This window comes from Gadus macrocephalus, chromosome 11, assembly GCF_031168955.1.
Source record: "Gadus macrocephalus chromosome 11, ASM3116895v1".
NCBI lineage: Eukaryota > Metazoa > Chordata > Actinopteri > Gadiformes > Gadidae > Gadus > Gadus macrocephalus.
In genome coordinates this window covers 4,964,474-4,980,014 of record NC_082392.1, presented here as the reverse complement: position 1 = coordinate 4,980,014, position 15,541 = coordinate 4,964,474, and the positions used below count along the sequence as shown (strand labels likewise).

At 41.0% G+C, this 15,541-nt stretch overlaps 3 protein-coding genes across 3 annotated transcripts in view; all 3 read left to right on the top strand.

Moving 5' to 3' along the window:
- The first annotated feature begins 585 nt into the window (after positions 1-585).
- LOC132468354 (apolipoprotein M-like) lies at positions 586-3,333 on the top strand. Its single transcript, XM_060066083.1, has 7 exons — positions 586-786; positions 1,313-1,455; positions 1,955-2,025; positions 2,423-2,539; positions 2,737-2,835; positions 3,051-3,078; positions 3,184-3,333. The coding sequence occupies exons 1-6, from the start codon at positions 601-603 to the stop codon at positions 3,062-3,064; spliced, it is 630 nt and encodes a 209-aa protein (XP_059922066.1). The 5' UTR covers positions 586-600; the 3' UTR covers positions 3,065-3,078; positions 3,184-3,333.
- A 4,970-nt stretch (positions 3,334-8,303) lies between these two features.
- LOC132467714 (apolipoprotein M-like) lies at positions 8,304-12,051 on the top strand. Its single transcript, XM_060065217.1, has 7 exons — positions 8,304-8,710; positions 9,242-9,384; positions 9,846-9,916; positions 11,045-11,161; positions 11,455-11,553; positions 11,769-11,796; positions 11,902-12,051. The coding sequence occupies exons 1-6, from the start codon at positions 8,525-8,527 to the stop codon at positions 11,780-11,782; spliced, it is 630 nt and encodes a 209-aa protein (XP_059921200.1). The 5' UTR covers positions 8,304-8,524; the 3' UTR covers positions 11,783-11,796; positions 11,902-12,051.
- An 892-nt stretch (positions 12,052-12,943) lies between these two features.
- apom (apolipoprotein M) overlaps positions 12,944-15,541 on the top strand; it is a 5,655-nt gene continuing 3,057 nt past the window's right edge. The window contains exons 1-4 of the mRNA XM_060065376.1: positions 12,944-13,155; positions 13,715-13,857; positions 14,335-14,405; positions 14,769-14,879. Coding sequence (XP_059921359.1) covers positions 12,973-13,155; positions 13,715-13,857; positions 14,335-14,405; positions 14,769-14,879 — 508 coding nt within the window. The 5' untranslated portion in view covers positions 12,944-12,972. The remainder of the gene's footprint in view (positions 13,156-13,714; positions 13,858-14,334; positions 14,406-14,768; positions 14,880-15,541) is intronic.

Here is a 15,541-nt window from a genome sequence, read left to right as displayed (position 1 = left end):
AAAATTTCAATGAATGATCATCATTGGTTATGTACTATATACATTTATATATGTATACATAGGCTACATATACATATATATGCACATCGATTCTCCCCTAAATAAAATGTTTTCTATTCAATTGTTGACAAATCTTGCTGTCGTCCTTTTCTGTTCTCTTCAATTAAAATAATGCTTTATTCGTTTTGGAGGGGAGTTTATTGGTTTCTATTGGTGTAATCAATCCCAAAAATACTAAATCTGTAGAACCACTATGTGCTGAGGCCTTCACGCAGTTTGCCTTCCAGGAATCAGTTTTATCCAGGTCACACATTAATTCACAAAGGGAGAAAAAATTTATTCAGTGTGTAACGTGGAACAGCTAGTCGGGATATAACCCCCATCTCCGCCCCATTTTACTTTCCTTTATTACCAGGTTATTATAATCAGGGTTTTAGTAAGTCGATTGATAGAATGACCAATGAGCTCGATCCGAATCAGTTACATTATTTGATCCTTCCAAGACAGAAAAGGACTAAATCAGATGATTGGTGGTTGGATTCCAACCGAGTGATGGGTTAATCAGTAACTTCCTACGCTGGGGGGAAACATCCAGTGGTCATGATGACACACTTACCCACCAGAACTCCAAACGGCTTCAAGTCCTTCCAGTATCTGGACCAGGGTGTAACCATGCCGAAAAATCTGGCCTCGCTCCTGCTCTACGTCTACAGTATGTGGGTCGTGGTCTCCCAGCCCTGCCCAACCTACACCGCCTTGTCCGCAGACAGCCTCAACCTAGAGGAGGTAGGAATACACACACATACAACACACACAACACGCATACAACGCGCGCACAACATACAGACAACTGAACACTATCAACACACTCCACCTAACACACAGACCACACGACGTACACCAAACAGACAACAGACTACTACTCTTGACACACTCCACATAACACACAACCCATACCAAACAACCCACACCATATATATATATTCATAGAAAAATAGGGATATATATATATATAGATACTTATATACCTTTTTTCTAACTTGGATATAATAGCTAGATATATTGACTTGGCCTGATATCTCAGTTTTAGTTCCACCTTTCACCTGACCTGAATTGGACCTTGTGTCTGTTGTCCTTATGAGTCACATTGGCTAATACACTGAGGCTAACGGGTGTTTGTGTCTGCCTATTTGTGTGTGTGTGTGTGTGTGTGTGTGTGTGTGTGTGTGTGTGTGTGTGTGTGTGTGTGTGTGTGTGTGTGTGTGTGTGTGTGTGTGTGTGTGTGTGTGTGTGTGTGTGTGTGTGCGTGAAGTACCTTGGGAGGTGGTATTTCTCCGCAGCTGTGAGTGGGAGGGAGGAGGAGCTCCAATGGTTCAGGACGACGGACAGCAGCGTGTACACCATGCAGACAACCGCTGTCCCCCAAACCATACTGCTGAACGGGGACATTCGCATGTACGCAAACACACACACATGCACGCAGGCACACACACACACACACACACACACACACACACACACACACACACACACACACACACACACACACACAAAGTTACACAAACATTTGAGTGCAGACACACACACATATACACATGCATACCTATGTGTGTGAGATACACACACTCCCACCAAACACACATACGCACACACAGATATGCATGCACACACACACACACACACACACACACACACACACACACACACACACATGCACATACAGACAAACACACACACACACACACACACACACACACACACACACACACACACACTAGTATGCACACACACACAAATTGAACTTTAGAATACTCTGGACAGTACTTCCTGTCATCTTAAGAGGATACATGAACTGTACTTTATGAGGGGAAGGAGAGGGGAGAACTGAACTGCTCTTCCTGTACTGTAGAGTCTAGAGGGCTGAACTGAACTGTACTTCCTGTAACCCCCTTAGTGGAAACAACTGTATGAGATCTTCGATGACCTACAAAGTCCTCTTAGGCAGAAATAACGTGCAGCTAGAAGGTAAAATATCATCATAACACATGGCACATCATACAGTTCGATACTTTTAACATACTTTATGGTCCACATCATAATATTATATGATATACTGTATATCATCATACAATATGATAAACATGATCTGACAATAGGATACATACAAAACAGCAGGTGTTCTTCAACTAAATCTGAGGAACCAAAAAAGCGATTCAATGTGTTCAACGTGGACTCAACCACAGAACACTCTCAGAGTTTTCTGGCGTTTGAGTTCTTTGTCAGGCAACGACCCCCCCACCCCCACTGGATCGAGACCCATTGCTGGTGTGATATGATGATGATATGAACATGCTAAACATGGTCCATTATGATACAAACAGGATGTTAATCACGGGCTGTTGTTGGGGGGGGGGGGGGGTAGGACGGCCCCAGCGTCAGGCGTTCTTCTGGGGTGGAGCGCAGCACAACGACTCAGACTACATCATCATGCAGGAAACGGAGCCTGCACCGGACGCGTTCGACATATACATGCTCTATGGTTCGTCCCAGAGCTCCACAGCTTACTCCCTCACTGTTATTGTATTACAGTATGGATCATACCACCTTTTTCTTATTATATGGCTTATTATACTACCGTTTTTATTATTCTATAGTACTTATTATTATACTACAGAATAATACTACTGTATTTATTATTATACTACAGTATTTATATGAGCAGTTTTTCTTGTGCAGGTAGAAAGAAAGTCCTACCTGACGACGTGATTAAAGATTTCCAGGAGATATTGGCATGTCAGGGAATGACGGCGTTCTTCAGACTTCCTCAGACCCAAGGTTGGTGTCTCGGAGACCGGGAAGACCCGTGAGGATGAAAGCTTGACTAAATGACTAATGAAAACCCTTCATCAGTCAGCACTTGAACTAATATTTATTTTCTGGTTGTCGATCATTGTATTAGCGTAGAATTGTAAGATTTAACAACTCCATTATAGTTGTATTATTGTATTTTCTGGTCATATCTTTAAATAATTGTATGGTTCTGTTGACAGAGCTGTGCAGCTAAACACCCTCACAGAGGTAAGACGTATCATAATGTTCTCTTTTTCCATCCAGTTTCAACCATTCATTCAATAGATTTACACAAAGAATAAAACATGAGATTGATGACGAGTTCTGTTTCAGGATGTGGAAGGCAGACAACAGAAGACGTACCTTGTTTCTAATGAAAAGTACATTTCGACCAAAATATTTAGACGGAAACCTCCTCACATATGAGTGATTTCCGATTTAATTAATTAAACTGTTGCCTTCAAATAAAAACAAAACCTTGAATTATTTGTATATTGTTGTCTTATTTTCTGCACGTTGTCTCTGTCATCTCTCTAGTATTTTGCCTTTTATCTGAGATTTTAACGTTAATCTGTTGTCAATGCGTCATAACATGAGTCTTGATAATAAGTGGATTACTGCGAGCTGGCCACACGGTTTCCTCCATCCTGCAACTCATTCCAGGAACAAACCTGGGTTATGATTTTATTACTTATATTTCATATAGCCTATACATTTATATATTTATACATACATATACATATATATGTACATCGACTCTCCCCTAAATAAAGTGTTTTCTCTTCAATTGTTGTCAAATCTTGCTGTCGTCCTTCTCTGTTCTCTTCAAATAAAATAATACTTTATTCATTTTGGAGGGGAGTATATTGGTTTCTATTGGTATAATCGATCCCATTAATACTAAATCCGTTTTATCCAGGACACACATTAACTCACAAAGGGAGAAGAAAAATGTTTTCTTCTAAACTGATGATATCAAGTACGTTATTCAATTACAATATTTTGAAAACAGTAATAGTTTATAATTATGACTAGATTATATAATGAGCGCTGTATCATAATGACAGCGTGGATGTCTGGTGTGTTTACCAGATCTGGGTTCATCAGACTATTGATTCAGTGTGTAACGTGGAGCAGCTAGTCGGGATATGACCCCCACCTCCGCCCCATTTTACTTTCCTTTATTACCAGGTTATTATAATCAGGGTTTTACATAATTCGATTGATAGAATCGGCCCGATCCGAATCGGTTACATTATTTGATCCTTCCAAGTCAGAAAAGGACTGAATACCGGATGATTGGTGGTTGGATTCCAACCGAGTGATGGGTTAATCAGTAACTTCATACGCTGGGGGGAAACATCCAGTGGTCATGATGACACACTTACCCACCAGAACTCCAAACGGCTTCAAGTCCTTCCAGTATCTGGACCAGGGTGTAACCATGCCGAAAAATCTGGCCTCGCTCCTGCTCTACGTCTACAGTATGTGGGTCGTGGTCTCCCAGCCCTGCCCAACCTACACCGCCTTGTCCGTAGACAGCCTCAACCCAGAGGAGGTAGGAATACACACACATACAACACACACAACACACATACAACGCACACAACACACATACAACGCACGCACAACATACAGACAACTGAACACTATCAACACACTCCACCTAACACACAGACCACACGACGTACACCAAACAGACAACAGACTACTACTCTTGACACACTCCACATAACACACAACCCATACCAAACAACCCACACCATATATATATGTATAGAAAAAAAGGTATATATATATATATATATATATAGATTACATACTTATATACCTTTTTTCTAACTTGGACACATAAATTATCTAGATATATTGACTTGGCCTGATATCTCAGTTTTAGTTCCACCTTTCACCTGACCTGAATTGGACCTTGTGTCTGTTGTCCTTATGAGTCACATTGGCTAATACACTGAGGCTAACGGGTGTTTGTGTCTGCCTATTTGTGTGTGTGTGTGTGTGTGTGTGTGTGTGTGTGTGTGTGTGTGTGTGTGTGTGTGTGTGTGCGTGAAGTACCTTGGGAGGTGGTATTTCTCCGCAGCTGTGAGTGGGAGGGAGGAGGAGCTCCAATGGTTCAGGATGATGGACAGCAGCGTGTTCACCATGCAGAAAACCGCTGTCCCCCAAACCTTACTGCTGAACGGGGACATTCGCATGTACGCAAACACACACACATGCACGCAGGCACACACACACACACACACACACACACACACACACACACACACACACACACACACACACACACACACACACACACACACACACACACACACACAAAGTTACACAAACATTTGAGTGCAGACACACACACGTATACACATGCATACCTATGTGTGTGAGATACACACACTCCCACCAAACACACACACACACACACACACACACTAGTATGCACACACACACAAATTGAACTTTAGAATACTCTGGACAGTACTTCCTGTCATCTTAAGAGGATACATGAACTGTACTTTATGAGGGGAAGGAGAGGGGAGAACTGAACTGCTCTTCCTGTACTGTAGAGTCTAGAGGGCTGAACTGAACTGTACTTCCTGTAACCCCCTTAGTGGAAACAACTGTATAAGATCTTCGATGACCTACAAAGTCCTCTCAGGCAGAAATGACGTGGAGCTAGAAGGTAAAATATCATCATAACACATGGCACATCATACAGTTCGATACTTTTAACATACTTTATGGTCCACATCATAATATTATATGATATACTGTATATCATCATACAATATGATAAACATGATCTGACTATAGGATACATACAAAACAGCAGGTGTTCTTCAACTAAATCTGAGGAACCAAAAAAACGATTCAATGTGTTCAACGTGGACTCAACCACAGAACACTCTCAGAGTTTTCTGGCGTTTGAGTTCTTTGTCAGGCAACGACCCCCCCCACACTGGATCGAGACCCATTGCTGGTGTGATATGATAATAATAATAATAATAATACATTTAATTTAGAGGCGCCTTTCAAGACACCCAAGGTCACCTTACAGAGCATATAGTCATCATTCAAAACTATGTAAAACAGACTAGGAATAAAAGGAAAACAGAGGTTAAACATGAATAATAATAATAATTAATAACACTCAAAGACGCCTAAAGTGAAGGGGGGACCTCACTAACCACCACCAATATGTAGCACCCACTTGGGTGATGCACGGCAGCCAATCGGCGCCAGAACGCTCACTACACACCAGCTTGAGGTGGAGAGTTAGGGATGAGGTGGAGAGTGAGGGAATAGAACATTTAAACACTATCGACCATATTTAAACACTATCGATCACATTTAAACAATATCGACCACATGTAAACACTATCGACCACATTTAAACACTATCGACCATATTTAAACACTATGGACCACATGTAAACCCTATCGACCACATGTAAACACTATCGCCCACATTTAAACACTATCACCCACATTTAAACACTATGGACCACATGTAAACCCTATCGACCACATTTAAACACTAACGCCCACATTTAAACACTATCGCCCACATTTAAACACTATGGACCACATTTAAACACTATGGACCACATTTAAACACTATGGACCACATGTAAACCCTACCGACCACATGTAAACCCTATCGACCATATATAAACACTATCGACAACATTTAAACATGTAAACCCTATCGACCACATTTAAACACTGATGATGATGATGATGATGATGATATGAACATGCTAAACATGGTCCATTATGATACAAACAGGATGTTAATCACGGGCTGTTGTTGGGGGGGGGGGGGGGTAGGACGGCCCCAGCGTAAGACGTTCTTCTGGGGTGGAGCGCAGCACAACGACTCAGACTACATCATCGTGCAGGAAACGGAGCCTGCACCGGCCGCGCTCGACGTATACATGCTCTATGGTTCGTCCCAGAGCTCCACAGCTTACTCCCTCACTGTTATTGTATTACAGTATGGATCATGCCACCTTTTTTCTTTTACTATATGGCTTATTATACTACTGTTTTTACTATTACTTTCACAAAATGATCGGGCGTCATAGCAGTTATGTATACGCTCATTATACAACAGTTGGGAACCAATCAGATCGCTGGATTTAGGTCCCCCGTTGTATAAGTATTATTATACTACAGAATAATACTACTGTATTTATTATTATACTGCAGTATTTATATGAGCAGTTTTTCTTGTGCAGGTAGAAAGAAAGTCCTACCTGACGACGTGATTAAAGATTTCCAGGAGATATTGGCATGTCAGGGAATGACGGCGTTCTACAGACTTCCTCAGACCCAAGGTTGGTGTCTCGGAGACCGGGAAGACCCGTGAGGATGAAAGCTTGACTAAATGACAAATGAAAACCCTTCATCAGTCAGCACTTGAACTAATATTTATTTTCTGGTTGTCGATCATTGTATTAGTGTAGGATTGTATGATTTAACAACTTTGTTATAGTTTTATTATTGTATTTTCTGGTCATATCTTTAAATAATTGTATGGTTCTGTTGACAGAGCTGTGCAGCTAAACACCCTCACAGAGGTAAGACGTATCATAATGTTCTCTTTTTCCATCCAGTTTTAATCATTCATTCAATAGATTTACACAAAGAATAAAACATGAGATTGATGACGAGTTCTGTTTCAGGATGTGGAAGGCAGACAACAGAAGACGTACCTTGTTTCCAATGAAAAGTACATTTCAACCAAAAATTTTAAATAGAAAACTCCTCACATATGAGTGATTTCTGATTTAATTAATTAAACTGTTGCCTTCAAATAAAAACAAAACCTTGAATTATTTGTATATTGTTGTCTTATTTTCTGCACATTGTCTCTGTCATCTCTCTAGTATTTTGCCTTTTATCTGAGATTTTAACGTTAATCTGTTGTCAATGCGTCATAACATGAGTCTTGATAATAAGTGGATTACTGCGAGCTGGCCACACGGTTTCCTCCATCCTGCAACTCATTCCAGGAACAAACCTGGGTTATGATTTTATTACTTATATTTCATTCGTTAAAATTTCAATGAATGATCATCATTGGTTATGTACTATATACATTTATATATGTATACATAGGCTACATATACATATATATGCACATCGATTCTCCCCTAAATAAAGTGTTTTCTATTCAATTGTTGACAAATCTTGCTGTCGTCCTTTTCTGTTCTCTTCAATTAAAATAATGCTTTATTCGTTTTGGAGGGGAGTTTATTGGTTTCTATTGGTGTAATCAATCCCAAAAATACTAAATCTGTAGAACCACTATGTGCTGAGGCCTTCACGCAGTTTGCCTTCCAGGAATCAGTTTTATCCAGGTCACACATTAATTCACAAAGGGAGAAAAAATTGATTCAGTGTGTAACGTGGAACAGCTAGTCGGGATATGACCCCCATCTCCGCCCCATTTTACTTTCCTTTATTACCAGGTTATTATAATCAGGGTTTTACATAGGTCGATTGATAGAATGACCAATGAGCTCGATCCGAATCAGTTACATTATTTGATCCTTCCAAGACAGAAAAGGACTGAATCACAGATGATTGGTGGTTGGATTCCAACCGAGTGATGGGTTAATCAGTAACTTCCTACGCTGGGGGGAAACATCCAGTGGTCATGATGACACACTTACCCACCAGAACTCCAAACGGCTTCAAGTCCTTCCAGTATCTGGACCAGGGTGTAACCATGCCGAAAAATCTGGCCTCGCTCCTGCTCTACGTCTACTGTATGTGGGTCGTGGTCTCCCAGCCCTGCCCAACCTACACCGCCTTGTCCGTAGACAGCCTCAACCCAGAGGAGGTAGGAACACACACATACAACACACACAACACACATACAACACACACAACACGCATACAACGCACGCACAACATACAGACAACTGAACACTATCAACACACTCCACCTAACACACAGACCACACGACGTACACCAAACAGACAACAGACTACTACTCTTGACACACTCCACATAACACACAACCCATACCAAACAACCCACACCATATATATATGTATAGAAAAAAAGGTATATATATATATATATATATATAGATTACATACTTATATACCTTTTTTCTAACTTGGACACATAAATTATCTAGATATATTGACTTGGCCTGATATCTCAGTTTTAGTTCCACCTTTCACCTGACCTGAATTGGACCTTGTGTCTGTTGTCCTTATGAGTCACATTGGCTAATACACTGAGGCTAACGGGTGTTTGTGTCTGCCTATTTGTGTGTGTGTGTGTGTGTGTGTGTGTGTGTGTGTGTGTGTGTGTGTGTGTGTGTGTGTGTGTGTGTGTGTGTGTGTGTGTGTGTGCGTGAAGTACCTTGGGAGGTGGTATTTCTCCGCAGCTGTGAGTGGGAGGGAGGAGGAGCTCCAATGGTTCAGGATGATGGACAGCAGCGTGTTCACCATGCAGAAAACCGCTGTCCCCCAAACCTTACTGCTGAACGGGGACATTCGCATGTACGCAAACACACACACATGCACGCAGGCACACACACACACACACACACACACACACACACACACACACACACACACACACAAAGTTACACAAACATTTGAGTGCAGACACACACACGTATACACATGCATACCTATGTGTGTGAGATACACACACTCCCACCAAACACACATACGCACACACAGATATGCATGCACACACACACACACACACACACACACACACACACTCATACACACATGCACATACAGACAAACACACACACACACACACACACACACTAGTATGCACACACACACAAATTGAACTTTAGAATACTCTGGACAGTACTTCCTGTCATCTTAAGAGGATACATGAACTGTACTTTATGAGGGGAAGGAGAGGGGAGAACTGAACTGCTCTTCCTGTACTGTAGAGTCTAGAGGGCTGAACTGAACTGTACTTCCTGTAACCCCCTTAGTGGAAACAACTGTATAAGATCTTCGATGACCTACAAAGTCCTCTCAGGCAGAAATGACGTGGAGCTAGAAGGTAAAATATCATCATAACACATGGCACATCATACAGTTCGATACTTTTAACATACTTTATGGTCCACATCATAATATTATATGATATACTGTATATCATCATACAATATGATAAACATGATCTGACTATAGGATACATACAAAACAGCAGGTGTTCTTCAACTAAATCTGAGGAACCAAAAAAGCGATTCAATGTGTTCAACGTGGACTCAACCACAGAACACTCTCAGAGTTTTCTGGCGTTTGAGTTCTTTGTCAGGCAACGACCCCCCCACCCCCACTGGATCGAGACCCATTGCTGGTGTGATATGATAATAATAATAATAATAATACATTTAATTTAGAGGCGCCTTTCAAGACACCCAAGGTCACCTTACAGAGCATATAGTCATCATTCAAAACTATGTAAAACAGACTAGGAATAAAAGGAAAACAGAGGTTAAACATGAAGAATAATAATAATTAATAACACTCAAAGACGCCTAAAGTGAAGGGGGGACCTCACTAACCACCACCAATATGTAGCACCCACTTGGGTGATGCACGGCAGCCAATCGGCGCCAGAACGCTCACTACACACCAGCTTGAGGTGGAGAGTTAGGGATGAGGTGGAGAGTGAGGGAATAGAACATTTAAACACTATCGACCATATTTAAACACTATCGATCACATTTAAACAATATCGACCACATGTAAACACTATCGACCACATTTAAACACTATCGACCATATTTAAACACTATGGACCACATGTAAACCCTATCGACCACATGTAAACACTATCGCCCACATTTAAACACTATCACCCACATTTAAACACTATGGACCACATGTAAACCCTATCGACCACATTTAAACACTAACGCCCACATTTAAACACTATCGCCCACATTTAAACACTATGGACCACATTTAAACACTATGGACCACATGTAAACCCTACCGACCACATGTAAACCCTATCGACCATATATAAACACTATCGACAACATTTAAACATGTAAACCCTATCGACCACATTTAAACACTGATGATGATGATGATGATGATATGAACATGCTAAACATGGTCCATTATGATACAAACAGGATGTTAATCACGGGCTGTTGTTGGGGGGGGGGGGGGGTAGGACGGCCCCAGCGTAAGACGTTCTTCTGGGGTGGAGCGCAGCACAACGACTCAGACTACATCATCGTGCAGGAAACGGAGCCTGCACCGGCCGCGCTCGACGTATACATGCTCTATGGTTCGTCCCAGAGCTCCACAGCTTACTCCCTCACTGTTATTGTATTACAGTATGGATCATGCCACCTTTTTTCTTTTACTATATGGCTTATTATACTACTGTTTTTACTATTACTTTCACAAAATGATCGGGCGTCATAGCAGTTATGTATACGCTCATTATACAACAGTTGGGAACCAATCAGATCGCTGGATTTAGGTCCCCCGTTGTATAAGTATTATTATACTACAGAATAATACTACTGTATTTATTATTATACTGCAGTATTTATATGAGCAGTTTTTCTTGTGCAGGTAGAAAGAAAGTCCTACCTGACGACGTGATTAAAGATTTCCAGGAGATATTGGCATGTCAGGGAATGACGGCGTTCTTCAGACTTCCTCAGACCCAAGGTTGGTGTCTCGGAGACCGGGAAGACCCGTGAGGATGAAAGCTTGACTCAATGACTAATGAAAACCCTTCATCAGTCAGCACTTGAACTAATATTTATTTTCTGGTTGTCGATCATTGTATTAGTGTAGGATTGTATGATTTAACAACTTTGTTATAGTTTTATTATTGTATTTTCTGGTCATATCTTTAAATAATTGTATGGTTCTGTTGACAGAGCTGTGCAGCTAAACACCCTCACAGAGGTAAGACGTATCATAATGTTCTCTTTTTCCATCCAGTTTTAATCATTCATTCAATAGATTTACACAAAGAATAAAACATGAGATTGATGACGAGTTCTGTTTCAGGATGTGGAAGGCAGACAACAGAAGACGTACCTTGTTTCCAATGAAAAGTACATTTCAACCAAAAATTTTAAATAGAAAACTCCTCACATATGAGTGATTTCTGATTTAATTAATTAAACTGTTGCCTTCCAATAAAAACAAAACCTTGAATTATTTGTATATTGTTGTCTTATTTTCTGCACGTTGTCTCTGTCATCTCTCTAGTATTTTGCCTTTTATCTGAGATTTTAACGTTAATCTGTTGTCAATGCGTCATAACATGAGTCTTGATAATAAGTGAATTACTGCGAGCTGGCCACACGGTTTCCTCCATCCTGCAACTCATTCCAGGAACAAACCTGGGTTATGATTTTATTACTTATATTTCATCCGTTAAAATTTCAATGAATGATGATCATTGGTTATGTACTATAGCCTATACATTTATATATGTATACATACATATACATATATATGTACATCGACTCTCCCCTAAATAAAGTGTTTTCTCTTCAATTGTTGTCAAATCTTGCTGTCGTCCTTCTCTGTTCTCTTCAAATAAAATAATGCTTTATTCATTTTGGAGGGGAGTTTATTGGTTTCTATTGGTATAAATCCGTTTAATCCAGGACACACATTAACTCACAAAGGGAGAAGAAAAATGTTTTCTTCTAAACTGATGATATCAAATACGTTATTCAATTACAATATTTTGAAAACAGTAATAGTTTATAATTATGACTAGATTATATAATGAGCGCTGTATCATAATGACAGCGTGGGTGTCTGGTGTGTTTACCAGATCTGGGTTCATCAGACTATTGATTCAGTGTGTAACGTGGAGCAGCTAGTCGGGATATGACCCCCACCTCCGCCCCATTTTACTTTCCTTTATTACCAGGTTATTATAATCAGGGTTTTACATAGGTCGATTGATAGAATCGGCCCGATCCGAATCGGTTACATTATTTGATCCTTCCAAGTCAGAAAAGGACTGAATACCGGATGATTGGTGGTTGGATTCCAACAGAATGATGGGTTAATCAGTAACTTTCTACGCTGCGGGGGGGGGGGGGGAAACATCGAGTGGTCATGACACACTTACCCACCAGAACTCCAAACGGCTTCAAGTTCTTCCAGTATCTGGACCAGGGTGTAACCATGCCGACAGAACTGGCCTCCCTCCTGCTCTACGTCTACAGTTTGTGGGTCGCGGTCTCCCAGCCCTGCCCAAACTACACCGCCTTGTCCGCAGACAGCCTCAACCCAAAGGAGGTAGGACTACACACACAACACACATACAACACACACAACACGCATACAACACACACAACACGCATACAACGCGCACACAACATACAGACAACTGAACACTATCAACACACTCCACCTAACACACAGACCACACGACGTGCACCAAACAGACAACAGACTACTACTCTTGACACACTCCACATAACACACAACCCATACCAAACAGCACACACATATATATATATATAAATAGATAGATATTTGTAGAAAAATAGGTACATATATATGCATACCTTTTTTTTCCAACTTGTATATAATAGCTAGATATATTCACTTGGCCTGATATCTCGGTTTTTTGTTCCGCCTTTCACCTGACCTGAATTGTACCTTGCGTCTGTTGTCCCTATGAGCCACGTTGGATAATACACTGAGGCTAAGGTGTGTGTGTGTGTGTGTGTGTGTGTGTGTGTGTGTGTGTGTGTGTGTGTGTGTGTGTGTGTGTGTGTGTGTGTGTGTGTGTGTGTGTGTGTGTGTGTGTGTGTGTGTGTGTGTGTGTGTGTGTGTGTGTGTGTGCGTGAAGTACCTTGGGAGGTGGTATTTCTTAGCAGCTGTGAGTGGGGGGGAGGATGAGCTCCAGATGTTCAGGATGATGGACAGCAGCGTGTTCACCATGCAGACAACCGCTGTCCCCCAAACCATACTGCTGAACGGGGACATGCGCATGTACGCAAACACACACCCATGCACGCAGGCACACACACAGACACACGCACACACACACACACACACACACACACACACACACACACACACACACACACACACACACACACACACACACACACACACACACACATACATTTGAGCACAGACTCAAACACATGCACACATATGCATGTGATATGCTGCACACACTCACAGCAAACACACACATACACACACATATTTACATCCACACACACACACACTCATACACACATGCACACACACTATACAAAACCTCACACACTCACAGGCACACACATTGAACTTTAGATTCACTACCACTGGCACAGGGCAGCATAATCATTGGCACACTAAATATATTATATATATATATATATATATATATATATATATATATAAAGAGGGAACATGAACTGTACTTCATGAGGGGAAGGAGAGGGGTGACCTGAACTGTACTTCCTGTAACCCCTCTAGAGGACAGAACTGTAAGAGAGCTTCGTGGACCTACAACATCCTCTCAGGCCGAGATGACCTGCAGCTACAAGGTAAAATCAACACATGGCACATCCCACAATTCTATATGTTTTATCCTACTCTATTGTACACATCATAATACAATATGATATATATCATCATACAATATGTTCAACATTATCTGACAAGAGGATAGATATAATATAGCAGATGTTCTTAAACTAAATCGAAGGAACCAAAAAACTATTAAATGTGTTCAATGTGGACTCAACCACAGCAAACACTCCCAACCCAATTCTTGAAAGACACGGTAATATATGATATGATGATGATATGAACATGACAGACGTGGTCCATCATGATACACACAGGATAAAGATTTAATCTGTTAATCTGTTAATCTGAGGGTGTTGTTTGGTGGGTGGGGGGGGTAGGAAGGCCCCAGCGCCAGACGTTCCTCCGGGCCGGGGAGCAGCACAACTGCTCCGACTGCATTGTCCTGCAGGAAGTAGAGCCGGCCGCGCTCAACAGATACATGCTCTATGGTTCATCTCAGAGCTCCGCACCTTACTCTACACAGTTCACTTCAGCTTTAATGTTAAAGCTCTAAACCTTACTCTACACACTTAGATTGAGGTTTAAATGTAGGGCTCTAAACCTTACTCTACACAGTTAGATTGAGGTTTAAATGTAGGGCTCTAAACCTTACTCTACACAGTTAGATTGAGGTTTAAATGTAGGGCTCTAAACCTTACTCTACACACTTAGATTGAGGTTTAAATGTAGGGCTCTAAACCTTACTCTACACAGTTAGATTGAGGTTTTAATGTAGGGCTCTAAACCTTACTCTACACAGTTAGATTGAGGTTTAAATGTAGGGCTCTAAACCTTACTCTACACAGTTAGATTGAGGTTTTAATGTAGGGCTCTAAACCTTACTCTACACACTTAGATTGAGGTTTAAATGTAGGGCTCTAAACCTTACTCTACACAGTTAGATTGAGGTTTAAATGTAGGGCTCTAAACCTTACTATACACAGTTAGATTGAGGTTTTAATGTAGGGCTCTAAACCTTACTCTACACAGTTAGATTGAGGTTTAAATGTAGGGCTCTAAACCTTACTCTACACAGTTAGATTGAGGTTTAAATGTAGGGCTCTAAACCTTACTCTACACAGTTAGATTGAGGTTTAAATGTAGGGCTCTA

Excerpts from the sequence above, each read along its gene's own strand:
- LOC132468354 (XM_060066083.1), top strand. The coding sequence starts at position 601 with ATGATGACACACTTACCCACCAGAACTCCAAACGGCTTCAAGTCCTTC. Across the intron at positions 2,026-2,422 it reads AAATAACGTGCAGCTAGAAG|GACGGCCCCAGCGTCAGGCG; the intron begins GTAAAATATCAT and ends GGGGGGGGGTAG. Across the intron at positions 2,540-2,736 it reads CGACATATACATGCTCTATG|GTAGAAAGAAAGTCCTACCT; the intron begins GTTCGTCCCAGA and ends TTTCTTGTGCAG.
- LOC132467714 (XM_060065217.1), top strand. The coding sequence starts at position 8,525 with ATGATGACACACTTACCCACCAGAACTCCAAACGGCTTCAAGTCCTTC. Across the intron at positions 8,711-9,241 it reads ACAGCCTCAACCCAGAGGAG|TACCTTGGGAGGTGGTATTT; the intron begins GTAGGAACACAC and ends GTGTGCGTGAAG. Across the intron at positions 11,162-11,454 it reads CGACGTATACATGCTCTATG|GTAGAAAGAAAGTCCTACCT; the intron begins GTTCGTCCCAGA and ends TTTCTTGTGCAG.